This window comes from Cololabis saira, chromosome 3, assembly GCF_033807715.1.
Source record: "Cololabis saira isolate AMF1-May2022 chromosome 3, fColSai1.1, whole genome shotgun sequence".
Classification (NCBI taxonomy): domain Eukaryota; kingdom Metazoa; phylum Chordata; class Actinopteri; order Beloniformes; family Belonidae; genus Cololabis; species Cololabis saira.
The window spans coordinates 1,891,534-1,905,912 of record NC_084589.1 but is presented as its reverse complement, the minus strand read 5'-3'; the positions used below and the strand labels follow the sequence as shown (position 1 = coordinate 1,905,912).

At 41.9% G+C, this 14,379-nt stretch overlaps 1 protein-coding gene across 1 annotated transcript; it reads right to left on the bottom strand.

The window, feature by feature from the left end:
- Positions 1-480: 480 nt before the first annotated feature.
- LOC133424767 (microfibril-associated glycoprotein 4-like) lies at positions 481-13,108 on the bottom strand. The gene is made up of 6 exons (XM_061715337.1): positions 13,090-13,108; positions 6,653-6,808; positions 4,906-4,944; positions 4,732-4,828; positions 3,480-3,647; positions 481-867 (listed from the first exon to the last, which is right to left on the bottom strand). Exons 1-6 carry the CDS (start codon positions 13,093-13,095, stop codon positions 614-616), a joined length of 720 nt encoding a protein of 239 aa, XP_061571321.1. The 5' UTR covers positions 13,096-13,108; the 3' UTR covers positions 481-613.
- Between the last annotated feature and the right edge of the window lie 1,271 nt (positions 13,109-14,379).

Here is a 14,379-nt window from a genome sequence, read left to right as displayed (position 1 = left end):
TTCATCTGATTGGTCCATATTTGATAGTTCCTACTTTCTGCCATAACTTTTGAATGGTTTGACATAAAAACTCGTGGGTGGTGTCATCGGACTCAGTATTGAGTCCTTGACCTTCATTGGCATGAATAAGCCCCGCCCCTTTTTCTGATTGGTCGATATGTGATAGTTCCGAATTTCTACTACTTGAGTCACATTATTCTGAAGTAACAGTACTTTTACTTGAGTACAATTTTTGGCTGCTCTACCAGCTCTGGATATGACCGTCTGTGATTGTCCGCCTTCATCCTCCTACCTTTACCATATAAAGGTACCTGGAGCTGGAAATGGTTGAGTGTTATTTTCCTTATATTTTAGGTTTAGAGTGTTTATGCTGCACTTTTTAAACCAGATTTGGATCTGAGTCCAAGCAGCGAAAACTCAGAGGAGACAATCCAGACCAGAAAGGACCACATCAGCTGCTTGCTTCTGGTTTATTGTCAAAGTGAATCATTGGAACTTAAGGTGGAAATCTTCACGTACAGTAAGCCTGTGCTCCATGTTTTACATTCAAAGATCATGGCATTATTGTACAGGAGGGATGAGAGGGAGGAGAGAGGAGCTCTGTCCTGCAGGCCTACTGCACCGGACGGATCTTCATGCTGATGGTCTTCAGGGAGTAGTAATGGCCCTTCCAGGCGTACCACTCCACCCCGACGGCGTACAGGTGGCTGTCGGCCCCCCAGCGGTACACCCCGTTAGGGTTGGCCCGGTGACAGTGGTTGTACCAGAACGCCCCCAGGTAGGTCCTGGCACACTCGCCGTCCCAGGCGTCCTGGTCTCTGTCGAATGTGGAGAACTTGTGTCCATTGTGATGATGCAGAGAGTCTCCTGCAGACACAAGAAAGAATGAGAATACTCAGTACTGGGGTTGAGGGGGCATGAGGGGGGATGAGGGGGGATGGCACCCCCCCCTGAAATAAAAACGGTCCAAATCATCCCCCTGTAAAACTGCCATCCCTCCTTTCCATCCCTTATGTAATTTCAACAATGAATGTGGTTTTACTGTTATTTAAACATTTAAAGTCATCACCAGAAAAATAACACCAGAAAAATGTGACAATTTTCACCTGTTTCAAGTAAATTTTCACTTGAAATAAGTAGAAAAATCTGCCAGTGGGACAAGATTTATCTTCTCATTACAAGCAAAAAAATCTTGTTGCACTGGCAGATATTTCTACTTATTTCAAGTGAAAATCTACTTGAAACAGGTGAAAATTGTTGTTTTTTCCAGTGATGAGTCTTGTTTAAAGGGGACCTATTATGAAAAACACGTTTTTTCTTGTTTTAACATATATAAAGTGGTCTCCCCTCACCCTGCCAGCACAGGGGAGACAAAATACCATGGAATTCTGCAAGCTCTCTGACCCCCGCCTTACAGAGTCCCCCAGTGTCACGTGTTGTTTTTTTGAGCCATTCTGAATCTGCGCCTATGGTGACGTCACCATAGGCGCTCATTTCCAGAGGTTCAGCCTCCGCTGCTGAAACCACGCCCACAACCAGCTCTCTCCGCTGCTGGAGCGGTGCTTCCTTCAGCCAGTCGGACGCGGCGCCGCGGCGGAGCGGATCCGGGTTAAATCATCCAGGTTCCCGGGTGGTTTGGGAGCTGGGTCCTCGGGGGTCTGTCCCAGGTCGGACCAGCTTCACCCTCCGAGATTTTCAGGCAAATCTGTCGGTTTGATCCCCGGTAACGGGCGATGTGCCGCGGATGCGCTCCGGAGCCGATCTGTGCGCCCGCCGTGGGGTTGCGGCGCCCATCGCGCAGCATCCGCCGGGCAGATCCGGCTGAAATTCCGCTGGTCGGTCCCCGGGAGTCCCTGCTACCAGTCCAGGCCGGTTCCTGCGGTCCCGGCCGGTCGGAACCGGTCAGATTTCCAGGTTAAAGGTGATGCGCGCTGCGCCCCGGAGCCATGCTGGGCGCCCGGCGTGGCTCCGGGGCCAGCGTTCAGCATCCGCCGGGCAGATCCGGCTTAAATAGTGCATAAATGTTATTTATATACAACTCATATTTTATTTTTTTAACAATAAAGTTTCCATTTGTGAAAATTCAGTGTTGTGATAATTTACAGGCTCGGGCTGCTCTGGCGGAGCGAGGTTTATCCTCCTCCCCTGCTACACGTCATTCAGGGAGCCAATCAGCACAGAGCCTCATTATCATACCCCCCCCTTCCCTTAGAATGGAGCACAGAAAAAGGGGTCAGAAGCGGTAAAACTAGTGACATGGCCCACAGGCTGGATTTATGATTTATGTAGAAAAAACAAGCTTTAGATTGTTTTTAAGACATTCAAGGCCTGTTTAAAATATACATTAAATGCCATAATAGGTCACCTTTAAGTGTTATGAGATTTTTTTTACTAAAATGAGACATTTTAACTAGAAATAAGACAAATATTCTTGTTAAGATTGTGAGTTTTTGCAGTGATCCATTTTACTTATCCTGTGAAGGACAGAGTCATATTGATAAGTTCAGAAAAGTGTTCTTTATTTTTGTGTTTCACTACTATTAACCCTTGTAGTGTCTTTGGGTCAAAATGACCCAATTCTCCTGTTCCTTCTTTCCTCCTGCTCTCTCCTTCCTTCTCCCTTCCTCTTTTCTCCATTCCTTCCTTCTTTCCTTGTTTTCTCCCTTCCTTCCTTCCTTCCTTCCTTCCTTCCTTCCTTCCTTCCTTCCTTCCTTCCTTCCTTCCCTTTTCCCTTCCTTCCTTCCTTCCTTCCTTCCTTCCTTCTTTCCTCCTACTCTCTCCTTCCTTCTTCCCTTCCTCTTTTCTCCTTTCCTTCTTTCTTTCCTCCTGCTCTCTCCTTCTTTCTTCCCTTCCTCTTTTCTCCCTTCCTTCCTTCTTTCCTTGTTTTTCTCCCTTCGTTTTCTCCCATCCTCCCTTCCTTATTTCTCCCTTCCTTCCTTCTTTTCTCCCTTCCTTCCTTCTTTCCTTGTTTTTCTCCCTTCCTTTTCTCCAGTTCTCCCTTCCTCTTTTCTCCCTTCCTTCCTTCTTTCCTTGTTTTCGCCCTTCATTCCTCCTGCTCTCTCCTTCCTTCTTCCCTTCCTCTTTTCTCCCTTCCTTCCTTTTTTCTTTCCTCCCTTCCTTCTTTTCTCCCTTCCTTTTCTCCCATCCTCCCTTCCTTTTTTTCTCCCTTCCTTCTTTCTTTTCTTCCTTCCTTCTTTCCTCCCTCCTTCTCTCCCTTCCTCCCTTGACCCAAAGACAGCACCAGGGTTAATAATAGTTGTCTGCGGGTGTTGGTCATTGTTAAGGGGCTCTTGTGTGAGGAGAGGACGAGGCCGGTGGGTGTTCTTGTGAAGAGCCCAGTGCTGGTAAAAACCTTCATGATCCAGGGGTGGACCCTGAGACGCCTCGTAGACCAGCGACTACCAGGGACTATCAACATGGATGTTGGGTTGGAGTTGATGGTTGTGCATGGACATGGACTTTTCTGATCTAACACCAACCTGCCCCTCCATCGGTGAATCCAGACACATGCAGTGTGTATCCCTTGGACTCTGGGCCGATGGAGAAGGAGGCCCACCGAGCAGAGGCCTTGTTTCCTTCAAAGTCCTCCATGTCAACCAGCAGCTCGTACTTCCTCTGCAGACTGAGGTGGAAGAGACTCTGCAGACCTGAAAATACCACAGAAACAGGCAGGACGCCACCGTCAGACGTTCTAGATCAGGGATCGGCAACCCGCGGATCTAGAGCCGCATGCCGCTCTGGAGCTTTTTCAAAAATGTTTGACCTTTTTTTCCTTTCTTTCTTCTTTTTTTTCTTTTTTCTTTTTTTTCCTTTTTTTCTCCTTTGTTTCTTCTTTTTTCCCTTTTTTCTTCTTTTTTCCTTTTTTTCTCTTTTTTTCTTCCTTTTTAATCTCGACATTTCGACTTTTTTCACAACATTTCGACTTTTTTCTCGAGATTGTACTTCAACATTAATCTTGACATTTTGACTTGTTTCTCGAAGTGCATAATGAAAGAGAAAATCTTCCCCCAGTTCTAACTAATATAGAAACATGCAGCATGTGTTGCCTTCATTCTAAGGTTTATACAAGACTTTTAGATATATTTGTTATTAATATACTTAATATACTAATATACACTAATATACTAATATGTATATACTAATATACACTATATACTAATATATATACTATATACTAATATACTATATACTACACTACATGACACTAGACTATACTATACTACACTATATACTAATATACTAATATATATACATAATATACTTATACTTACTAATATACTTTGTAATACTAATATAGATACATGCAGCATGTGTTGCCTTCATTCTAAGGCTGATACAAGACTTTCAGATATATTTGTTTTTTGTGTTTTTGGTCCAATATGGCTCTTTCAACATGTTGGGTTGCCGACCCCTGGTCTAGATCCATGTTCAGGATCCATGTTCAGGATCCATGTTCTAGATCCATGTTCAGGATCCATGTTCAGGATCCATGTTCAGGATCCATGTTCTAGATCCATGTTCTAGATCCATGTTCAGGATCCATGTTCAGGATCCATGTTCAGGATCCATGTTCTAGATCCATGTTCAGGATCCATGTTCAGGATCCATGTTCAGGATCCATGTTCAGGATCCATGTTCAGGATCCATGTTCTAGATCCATGTTCAGGATCCGTGTTCAGGATCCGTGTTCAGGATCCGTGTGAGCTTGGTTGGTTTGGGTCCAGGTCTCACCGAGCCAGTACTCTCCACCAGCGATCCCGAAGCCTATCTTGTACTGGTCCCAGCCTCGGTAGAAGTTCACCGAGCCGTCCATCCTCCTCTGGAACACCTGCAGGAACATGAAGGTGCTGAACCAGCTGGACGTGAGACGTGAACAGAGCTGAACCTGACGGGTGTGACACTCACCGTCCATGCTCCTCCCAGCGAGTCCATGTCGCAGTGCACCTGTACACAAGCACATGTTTAACCATCTACCTGGGGTTGAGCTATTCTGCTTCAGACCTTTAAAAGCTCTTAGACCTTTGGGAGATTTGTCCAAATATTCTTCAAATAACTTTATGGAGCAGTGTTTTTATTTTATTTCGAGGCAGATTGTCCAGGTGATTGAGCGGAGGCTGAAACTGGGTTGTGGTTAGGGTCGCCACACGTCCCGTAAAATACGGAATTGTCCTTTATTTGAGAAAAAAATGTTGCGTCCCGTATTGAACTAATACGGGATGCGATTTGTCCCGTATTTTCATTAACGCCCCATACACACGTCTGTCACACACACATCTACACTAAATGTAACATAATGAACAAAATAAAACATAGGAAACATTAAGGCCAGCAAAATATTTGTGGCGGGACAACAGGACATGCTGCGTCTGTGCCCAGATCTTTATATATTAATATATATATATATATATATATATATATATATATATATATATATATATATATATATATATATATATATATATATATATATATATATATATATATATATATATATATATATATATATATATATGTGTGTGTGTGTGTGTGCCAGACAGCGGGGAGGACTCGGCTTCACCTCCAGGTCGGGGTTTGGAACTGGGAATTAAAAGTTGCGTTCCATACTGAACCAATACGGACATATATTATGCTCTTATTTATTGATGTCATAATATACAAGTGAAGGTCGGAACATTTGAATATATTGCAAAACGTCATTCGTAGTACATTTAACTAAAGGTGAAACAAATATATTATTTCCCCACTAAATTCAAAGTGAGATATTTCAAGCCTTTATTTGTTATAATTTTGGTGATTATGGCTGACAGTTTATGAAAACCCCAAATAAAAAATAAATTAGAGAATATTTTATGAAATCAATAAACAATTCCATCATCAAAATTATAACAAATAAAGGTTTAACATATCTTGCTTTGCATGTAATAAGACTAGGTAATGTATTAGTTTCACCTTTTAAGTTGAATTATTGAAATAAATTAACTTTTACACCATATTCTAGTTGAATTATTTAAATAAGTTAACTTTTACACCATATTCTAGTTGAATTATTTAAATAAGTTAACTTTTACACCATATTCTAGTTGAATTATTGAAATAAGTTAACTTTTACACCATATTCTAGTTGAATTATTGAAATAAGTTAACTTTTACACCATATTCTAGTTGAATTATTGAAATAGATTAACTTTTACACCATATTCTTCACCTGTAGGTTATATTCTACATCTGGGCTGATGTGGACATACGTAGCATACCGTAGGAGGATATTTCAGTTGCTAGTATGGTTGGCTGTCTGTACAGTCATGAAAGTTTAATGCTATTAAAGCACTTTAAACTTTAAATCAAAGCATTTTGTTTTTTCATAAAAAATAAACACATTTCTATGCAGTTTAGAAGTTTTGGGGCTTTTTTGTGTCTCCTGTGCTGCTGAAATCGGGTGTCCCTTATTTCTATTTCTGAAAGGTGGCAACCCTAATCACAAGGTAGCCTATGCTAATCCAGCCCAAATAGCTAGCTTGTGGTAACCGCAGTGTTACCACAAGCTGAGCAGTACGAAGATACCAGGCTTCAAAAGGAGAGGGACCTGTGGGACCACAAGTGTGAACCCCCCAGATAATAATGTAAAAGGTGCTCATGGGTGGTGTGGATGGACCTGGACAGCAGACGTGGCTCCGATGGGGTAGATGATGTACACTCCACTGAGTTGGGTGGCATCACTGTTGTAGATGTCGCTGCAGTCCACCGGGAGGATGAGCTCCTGGCCACTGGTCACCATGGGAACCAGGAGAAGGAGGAGGGCCGAAAGAGGCTGCAGAACAGGAGCAGATTTGATATTGTTTCAGGGTGAATGTGAACGTGTCTCTTGGTGTAGCATCAGAAATTCAATTCAGTTTCACACAGCATCTACTACAACACAAGTTGTCTCCAGGATGATTCCAGAGACCAGATCATGACCCGTCGACCAATAATTTCATAAGCAACAGCAGGTAAAAACTCCCCTTTAGGAGGGAAGAAACCTGCAGGTCAGGATGTTAGTAGGCATCTAGCAGACATCCACACAGACAGGTGGAAGCAATCAGTGGGATGATTAAAGGGGGGGGGCTGAAGGTCAGCATGCAGCTCCTGAAGCTCTGGCCTGCAAACATGCACAGAAGAGAAAAGGAGGAGGGGGGGAAGACCAGCACAACAAACTACAAGAACGATGGACAACAATGATGGCTACGTGATACTTATAATAAATAAAAATGGAAGAGGAGAAGAGAAGAAGGGTGAGAGGCACCTGTTAGGTTAAAAAGTCATCAACATACATTAATTAACTTAGAAAAAGACACCGGAGACTTATGGAATGATTTTCAATGGCCTTCTGCAGAAGGTTGGACAGAAGTCTGAGGAGCTGTAGGGCAACACGGCCCTCTCTTCGAACTCGTCGGCCTTCTGACAACTGGCTATCTGCAGAGCTGGCGCTTTTATTGGTAAAACTGACAGGAAACTTTGACCATATTTGGAACAGTGAATGTATAGATAGACAATTGACAAAAACAGGAAACAGATGGTCACACAGACATGGTATCAGATGACAGTTGAAAAAGTCACACCTTATGACTTTTCAGTTAGTAAGTAACTTATCTGTGGTGTGCAGAGCAACAGACATCCTTTTAGAATTGGTCAAGGGGGTTTTGTTGTCATGAGATGGTCTTAAACCCTTAAAGACAATGAGACGGCTGTCAGACGACCCCCCTGAGTCTCTCCAAGGAAGTTTATCTGTTTAGAGCATGTGATGGGGGTCTTGGAACAGATGTGCCTAAAAACAATGGTCCATTTGACCAACCAGGAAGTCAGCAGTTTTAACCTCCTGCGTGGCAGGCGAGAATTCTACCACTGAACCACCAATGCATGTCATGAGAATAAACAGGTAGTTTTCTAATTCTGATTCTGGCAGTTTTCACAATGTTAAACTTGGATTAATCTCACATTTCCCTCCTTTTTATCATTTTGAAACTTCAACAGTAAACAAAATAAAACACTCCAGTGTCATCATAAACATACAGGTAATGAAAACACAGAACAGTACAAAGACAGTAATAGTCAGAATCGAAATCGTAATTTCAGTCATTATGTCAGCATGACTCAGTAGTGAAAAAGTTTCTTCCATTCCTCGGACTCCTCTCCTAGTTTGTTGTCGCAAGTCAGTTTGACTAGTCTTCTTCTTCAGGCTGGGCTGGCGAGATAGGCATCAGTTGATTACTTCGGCGGGCAAAGGTTGTGGAACCGCCCGACTTCCTGCACTACTCGAGCCTGGCACGTTTCTCCGCTAGCTTTCACTGCAACTGGTGAACGCAGTAGATCGTTCAGCAGCCTTTACTGCTGCCGGTGTCCTGATCTGGACAGCAAAAAGGACCCGTCCTGACGGAGTGATGACGTTTCACCACTCGACTCAGGATCCGGTTACCCAGTTTCAGCAGTTCCTGCTTTAGGAGAGGGAGAGAGGAAGAAAACAGCAGCGTACAAGAAGACGATTCTCATGTACAGTTCGACTAATGGCCGTCATTCAGGCCATGGTTTTCCTTGAGCCTTAACTTAACAGGCCATTAGTTCACTCCAAGAATGAAATCCATATGAACAACTTCAAATGGATAGGTCCTTTCATGTTGTATCTGCAACATGTCGGAAAGCTCCTACTAAAAAAATTTTTAAAGGGTATTTAGTATTTAATCCTCATGATGTATCATATGTACCCCTACATATTCCCACTCCCTCCTGTTGAGCCATAGAAACTCCCTATGGCTCAACTTAGCCACCAGGGGGAACAACTTCCTTGGAAGCACTGGTCCGCTTCACAGCATTATTTTGTATGCCGACAGGGGTGGGGGTTTTGTTGTCATCAGACCCCCTCCTTGTTGACTTCTCCCCGGAAGAGTCAGGCTGCCAGAGTCAGGCTCCCCAGATAAGTGGCCCTCCCACTTCTTGACCTTCGCACCCTGGCAAGTCTGCAGGTCTGACTCAATGATTCTCTAGGGTTGGATATCTATGTCCCTCAGAGATCCCCCCTCCCATCACCAGATTAGAAGGGGCAAAAACCTGGTAAATTCTGTCTCCCACCGTAGATTAGACTACAGAATTTCTCATTGAAAAACGTTCTTATTTCAACCCAAGTAGGTTATGATCTTATTAAAGTAACACCACACAAAAACTGTCAGTGCAGCAACTCTTCTGCAACGTAAACAGTAGTCTTCAGTGAACTTATATATATATATATATATATATTGTATACATATATATAAACAATAATTCATTGTCACAAAACGTCGGACTGAAAGGAATCATTCTATCAAATAATGCCTTCTCAACTGTTGTTGAGCTATATTTTCCCCAAATCAAAAAAGAAATGCCAGAAAATTGTCAGAAAATTGTCAGAAAATTGTCAGAAAATTGTCAGAAAATTGTCTCCAGATTAATCATATAGTCTTCAGGAGATTCCTAATCTTCTGTTTGCATGCTGCAACGCAAATGCATGCCCTTCTATGAAAACTCATAGAAGTATTTAAGAAAATTGTGGGATAAATTCCCATGTGTAAACTACACATAGACAAAAACCCACTAACATTAAACACACACTTCAGATCATCTGCATGTGGGTTTGTGTATCACTGCAAATGTGTAAATTACTTCTCCTCAAACTACACTAACTAAGCTCAATTGGTGCATTTTAAATTAACTCACAACCTAGATGGTAGCAACACTGATCACAAATGTACACATTTTCAGTGTGAATAGCTAGTATGCACCCAGAAGTTCTTCTTTTCTAAAAAGATTGTACAACGGGTTTGTTTCTCCTCCACACACCCCTTTCTGTGTAAAATGTCACTGACATACAAATGAGAGTAGGCTCATGAACACACCCTTCCACTGTATTCTAAAAATATAGCGGTGCTCATTTTACGGGACGAAACCCATCCTCTGAAGCTGTCAATCATCAGTAGTGATTTCACAACAGACAGAGTAAGGACAAATGATTGATTTGTTTTACATTCATGTCACAAACAACCCAATCATTTTATCTCATGCTCGCAAATTGCAGGAATCCCATTTCCATACAATCCAAGTCAAATACAGTGTTACAAAAGTAATCTGCAAATTAAATGGTGAATTAACCCAATTTAAAACTTCTATGATTCTATGCCTTCATTCAGGGCTTAGAATGATAGAACAACCTATATTTCTCCATTTTTCTATGTTTTTTCCAAGAGGAGAGCTGAACACCCCCCTTCTTCCCAACAAACACAAAAAGTTCTCCCTCAGACACAGAGCCTTACAGCCGCTCGTAAAGCGCTGCACCCACTGCTGGAGCACGCTTTCACACACACACAGAGAGTCACACACAGACACAGAGCTTTGGGCAGCTGCAGCCTGCAGCTCTCTCCCCTCCTCAGTCTCTTCATCACAGGTTGTTACTTTCTTGTTTTTTTTCTTCTAGTCTTAAATTAGTCCATTTACTTCTTTTTAAGTTCCCTATATTATTATTTTGCAAGATTTGTCTCCATTTTCTTAAGTTTGAGGACGTCTCCCCATCAATTAAGCATCTTTTGAGATACTTTAAGCATACATTTTCAGCTTAACCACGCCTCTGCTATTTTTCGTCAGTTATTTTCTTTCTTAAGTTTCTCTCAAGACACAAATTTCCTTTTTCAACAGTTTGGTTTTAGCCTGATCTTTAGTGAACAACTTAATTTTTTCCTCTCAATTTTGGAAACCCCAAACATTGAACAGACATAAACATCAGACAAACATTAGACAAACATTAGACAAACATAAAACACAACCATTAAAAATCATTTCCAAGAAACCTCTCCTCGTTATCCTGTACTTTTAAAGTCCCAGACTTCAAAAGCCGGTCCCCGACCGAGTTAGATGTTGGTCTTACGCACTGCTCTTTAGGCAGTATTTTTAGAGGCCCCTATGCCTTCTGTAAAAATCGGGTCCCCGACCCGCCGCCAAACACCGTTTTCGCTAACCTCTTGTTAGTATACACAGAAATTTAACTCAAAAGAGGTCTCTCACCAGTCTCCTAGTGCCCTTCCCTGGCTGGGAAATCTCGTCGTCTGGACTCTGGAACAGCGCAAGATCAACCTGGCCCCGTCCCTGAAGTCGGAACGCTGTCGACAGATTTAGATCGCCTGTTGAATCTTACGCCACCCCAATCGTCGCAGCTCGAGAGATCCCGGGTTTCGGCACCAAAATGTTAGGTTAAAAAGTCATCAACATACATTAATTAACTTAGAAAAAGACACCGGAGACTTATGGAATGATTTTCAATGGCCTTCTGCAGAAGGTTGGACAGAAGTCTGAGGAGCTGTAGGGCAACACGGCCCTCTCTTCGAACTCGTCGGCCTTCTGACAACTGGCTATCTGCAGAGCTGGCGCTTTTATTGGTAAAACTGACAGGAAACTTTGACCATATTTGGAACAGTGAATGTATAGATAGACAATTGACAAAAACAGGAAACAGATGGTCACACAGACATGGTATCAGATGACAGTTGAAAAAGTCACACCTTATGACTTTTCAGTTAGTAAGTAACTTATCTGTGGTGTGCAGAGCAACAGACATCCTTTTAGAATTGGTCAAGGGGGTTTTGTTGTCATGAGATGGTCTTAAACCCTTAAAGACAATGAGACGGCTGTCAGACGACCCCCCTGAGTCTCTCCAAGGAAGTTTATCTGTTTAGAGCATGTGATGGGGGTCTTGGAACAGATGTGCCTAAAAACAATGGTCCATTTGACCAACCAGGAAGTCAGCAGTTTTAACCTCCTGCGTGGCAGGCGAGAATTCTACCACTGAACCACCAATGCATGTCATGAGAATAAACAGGTAGTTTTCTAATTCTGATTCTGGCAGTTTTCACAATGTTAAACTTGGATTAATCTCACACACCGCCCAGCGGATCATGTCGGTGCCACCCTGCAGCAGAGGCATATCTACCACAAAACTATATTTGAGACTAACTATTATAGTCTTGTTCCATAGCTGCAACTATGACTACTGACTCTAACACACTAGAGTTTACACTAACTAGAGGTTTACTAAACACTAACTAGAGGTTTACTAAACACTAACTATAGGCTTTACTAAACAGAAAGGTTTTAAAGGTGGAGGTGGTGCTTAACCCAGATTGGAAGTTGGTTCCATAGTAATGGTGCCTGATAGCAGAACGCCCGCCCTCCAAATATACATTTGGATACTCTAGGAACTACGAGTAAACCTGCACTCTGAGAACAGAGAGCTCTGTTAGGAACATAAGGCACTATCAGGTCTTGCAAATATTGGGGAGCTAAGCCGTTTTGGGCTTTATAAGGAGTAATAATATTTTGAATTGGATTCTGAATTTTACGGGTAGCCAATGGAGCAAAGCGACTTCTCATCACAACAGCAAATACAAACTATCATTGCCACATTATAAGCAGAAAAAGCTTTTCACAGGGTTAATTGGTAATTTCTCATTTCGAAAAAAAAAAAAAAATTGGCTTTGGGGAATCATTTATTAATTGGGTCAAAATCTTATACACAGTACCCTCAGCCACAGTAATCACGAATGGACTAACATCACCACCTTTCACACTGCACAGAGGGACTAGGCAATGATGCCCAATCTCTCCTTTCTTATTCACCATCTTCATTGAAACTCTAGCTGCAGCTATTCGCCAGAACAATAACATTAAAAGAATTCAAACACCAAATAACCAACATAAAATGAGTCTTTATGCCGATGACATCTTGCTCTTTCTAGAAAGCCCCACTCATCCCTACCTGAAACAATAAAGCTAATAGACTCCTTTTTTTTAAATCTCCAACTACTCCATAAACTGGCATAAATCCTCTATACTTCCATTGCACATAAACAGCTGTGATGTGGCAGCACGTACTCCACCTATTCCACTACGTACCAGTCGCATTACATATTTACATATGTCTAGAAACAGGTTTTTGAGTAAAAGTTTAATTACTACGACTTCAAAAACCTGCGACTGATTTCAGGTTGATGGTTGTTTTGCCAAGTTGGTAGACCGAGAGGTTAGAAGTCAGAAACTCACCTTCATCGTCAGAGTTCTGCTGAAGTGATCCGATAGCAGCCGGCTGTTTTTGACCTGTATTTATTTCCCCGTCGTTAATAAATGACCGGACAGCTGCTGAATTCTCACCGATAATACTTTTCACTTCTGGGAATATTTGGCCACAGGTTTGACCCGGTTTGATTTTTTTCTTTTCTTTTTTATTTGTATAGCGTCTAATACAACAGATGTTGTCTCTAGACGCTTTCCAGAGACCCAGAACATGAACATGAACCCCCGAGCAATTATTACATAAACAATGGCAGGTAAAAACTCCCCTAGTGGGAGAAAAACCTTAAGCCAAACAGTGGCAAGAAAAACTCCCCTTTAGGAGGGAAGAAACCTGGACCAGGACCTGGATCATAAGGGGGGACCCTCCTGCTGAAGACCAGACTGGGGGAGTCGGGGACGTCAGCAGTTCTCCAGTTTCGAAGTCTGCTTGGGGGTCAAGACGGCCTGCCCCCCGGGGTCCCAGGACCATGCTTCCTCAGAAGGACCAACTATATCAAATAGTTGTATTTATTCTATAACAAAGGAAAACACCGTAGTTGTCTCTTCACAATATTCATGTTATATTAAATGTCAGTCCTGATATTTGATATAGCCCTGAGCCCTGAGCTGTAGGAGCGCTTTGCCCCCCACCTCCCAGTGTTTACTGTCGTATTGTGGAAACACTTACCATAGCATTTTTTTCCCTCTGGGACGGAACCGGGACGGAACCGGAGTGTCTAAGTTACCAAGAATAAGACTTGAGATGATCCACTTTTCAGTAGATTTAATTAAGTAAATGGGTCAGAACTTCCATCAGGTTTCTCGGTGCAGGAATGAGACAGAAGAAAGGATTGTAGCACCCTATAATGTAATAATTTCCTGAAAATGTAATAACGCCTAAAATGTAATAAAATTTGCATTTAACTCATTCAAAAATGTAATAAAATCCAATAATGTAATAACTTCACCAATAATGTAATAAGATATCCTGACTGATATTGTAATAACATTTTTACCGATAATGTAATACCTTATTACATTATTGGGAATTTATTACATTTTCAGGTGGGTCTTTTTTTTTCAAAACTGATAATGTAATACAAATAATGTAATATATATGTTAATTTTCAGTCCAGAGTTTTACATCTTGTGTTTTAAGAATCTAAAAATGTTATATACGCTGGATTTGAAACACCAGAATGACTATTGGGTTAAATTGCAGACTTTGAGTACCTTGTAATAAATTCCCAATAATGTAATAATGTATTACATTTTGGTAAA

What these genes read in the sequence shown, in the direction of transcription:
- LOC133424767 (XM_061715337.1), bottom strand. An exon ending in TGGTGGAGAGTACTGGCTCG is followed by an intron (nt 3,648 to 4,731) that starts GTGAGACCTGGA and finishes TGGTATTTTCAG; the next exon opens with GTCTGCAGAGTCTCTTCCAC. An exon ending in ATTCACCGATGGAGGGGCAG is followed by an intron (nt 868 to 3,479) that starts GTTGGTGTTAGA and finishes TTGTGTCTGCAG; the next exon opens with GAGACTCTCTGCATCATCAC.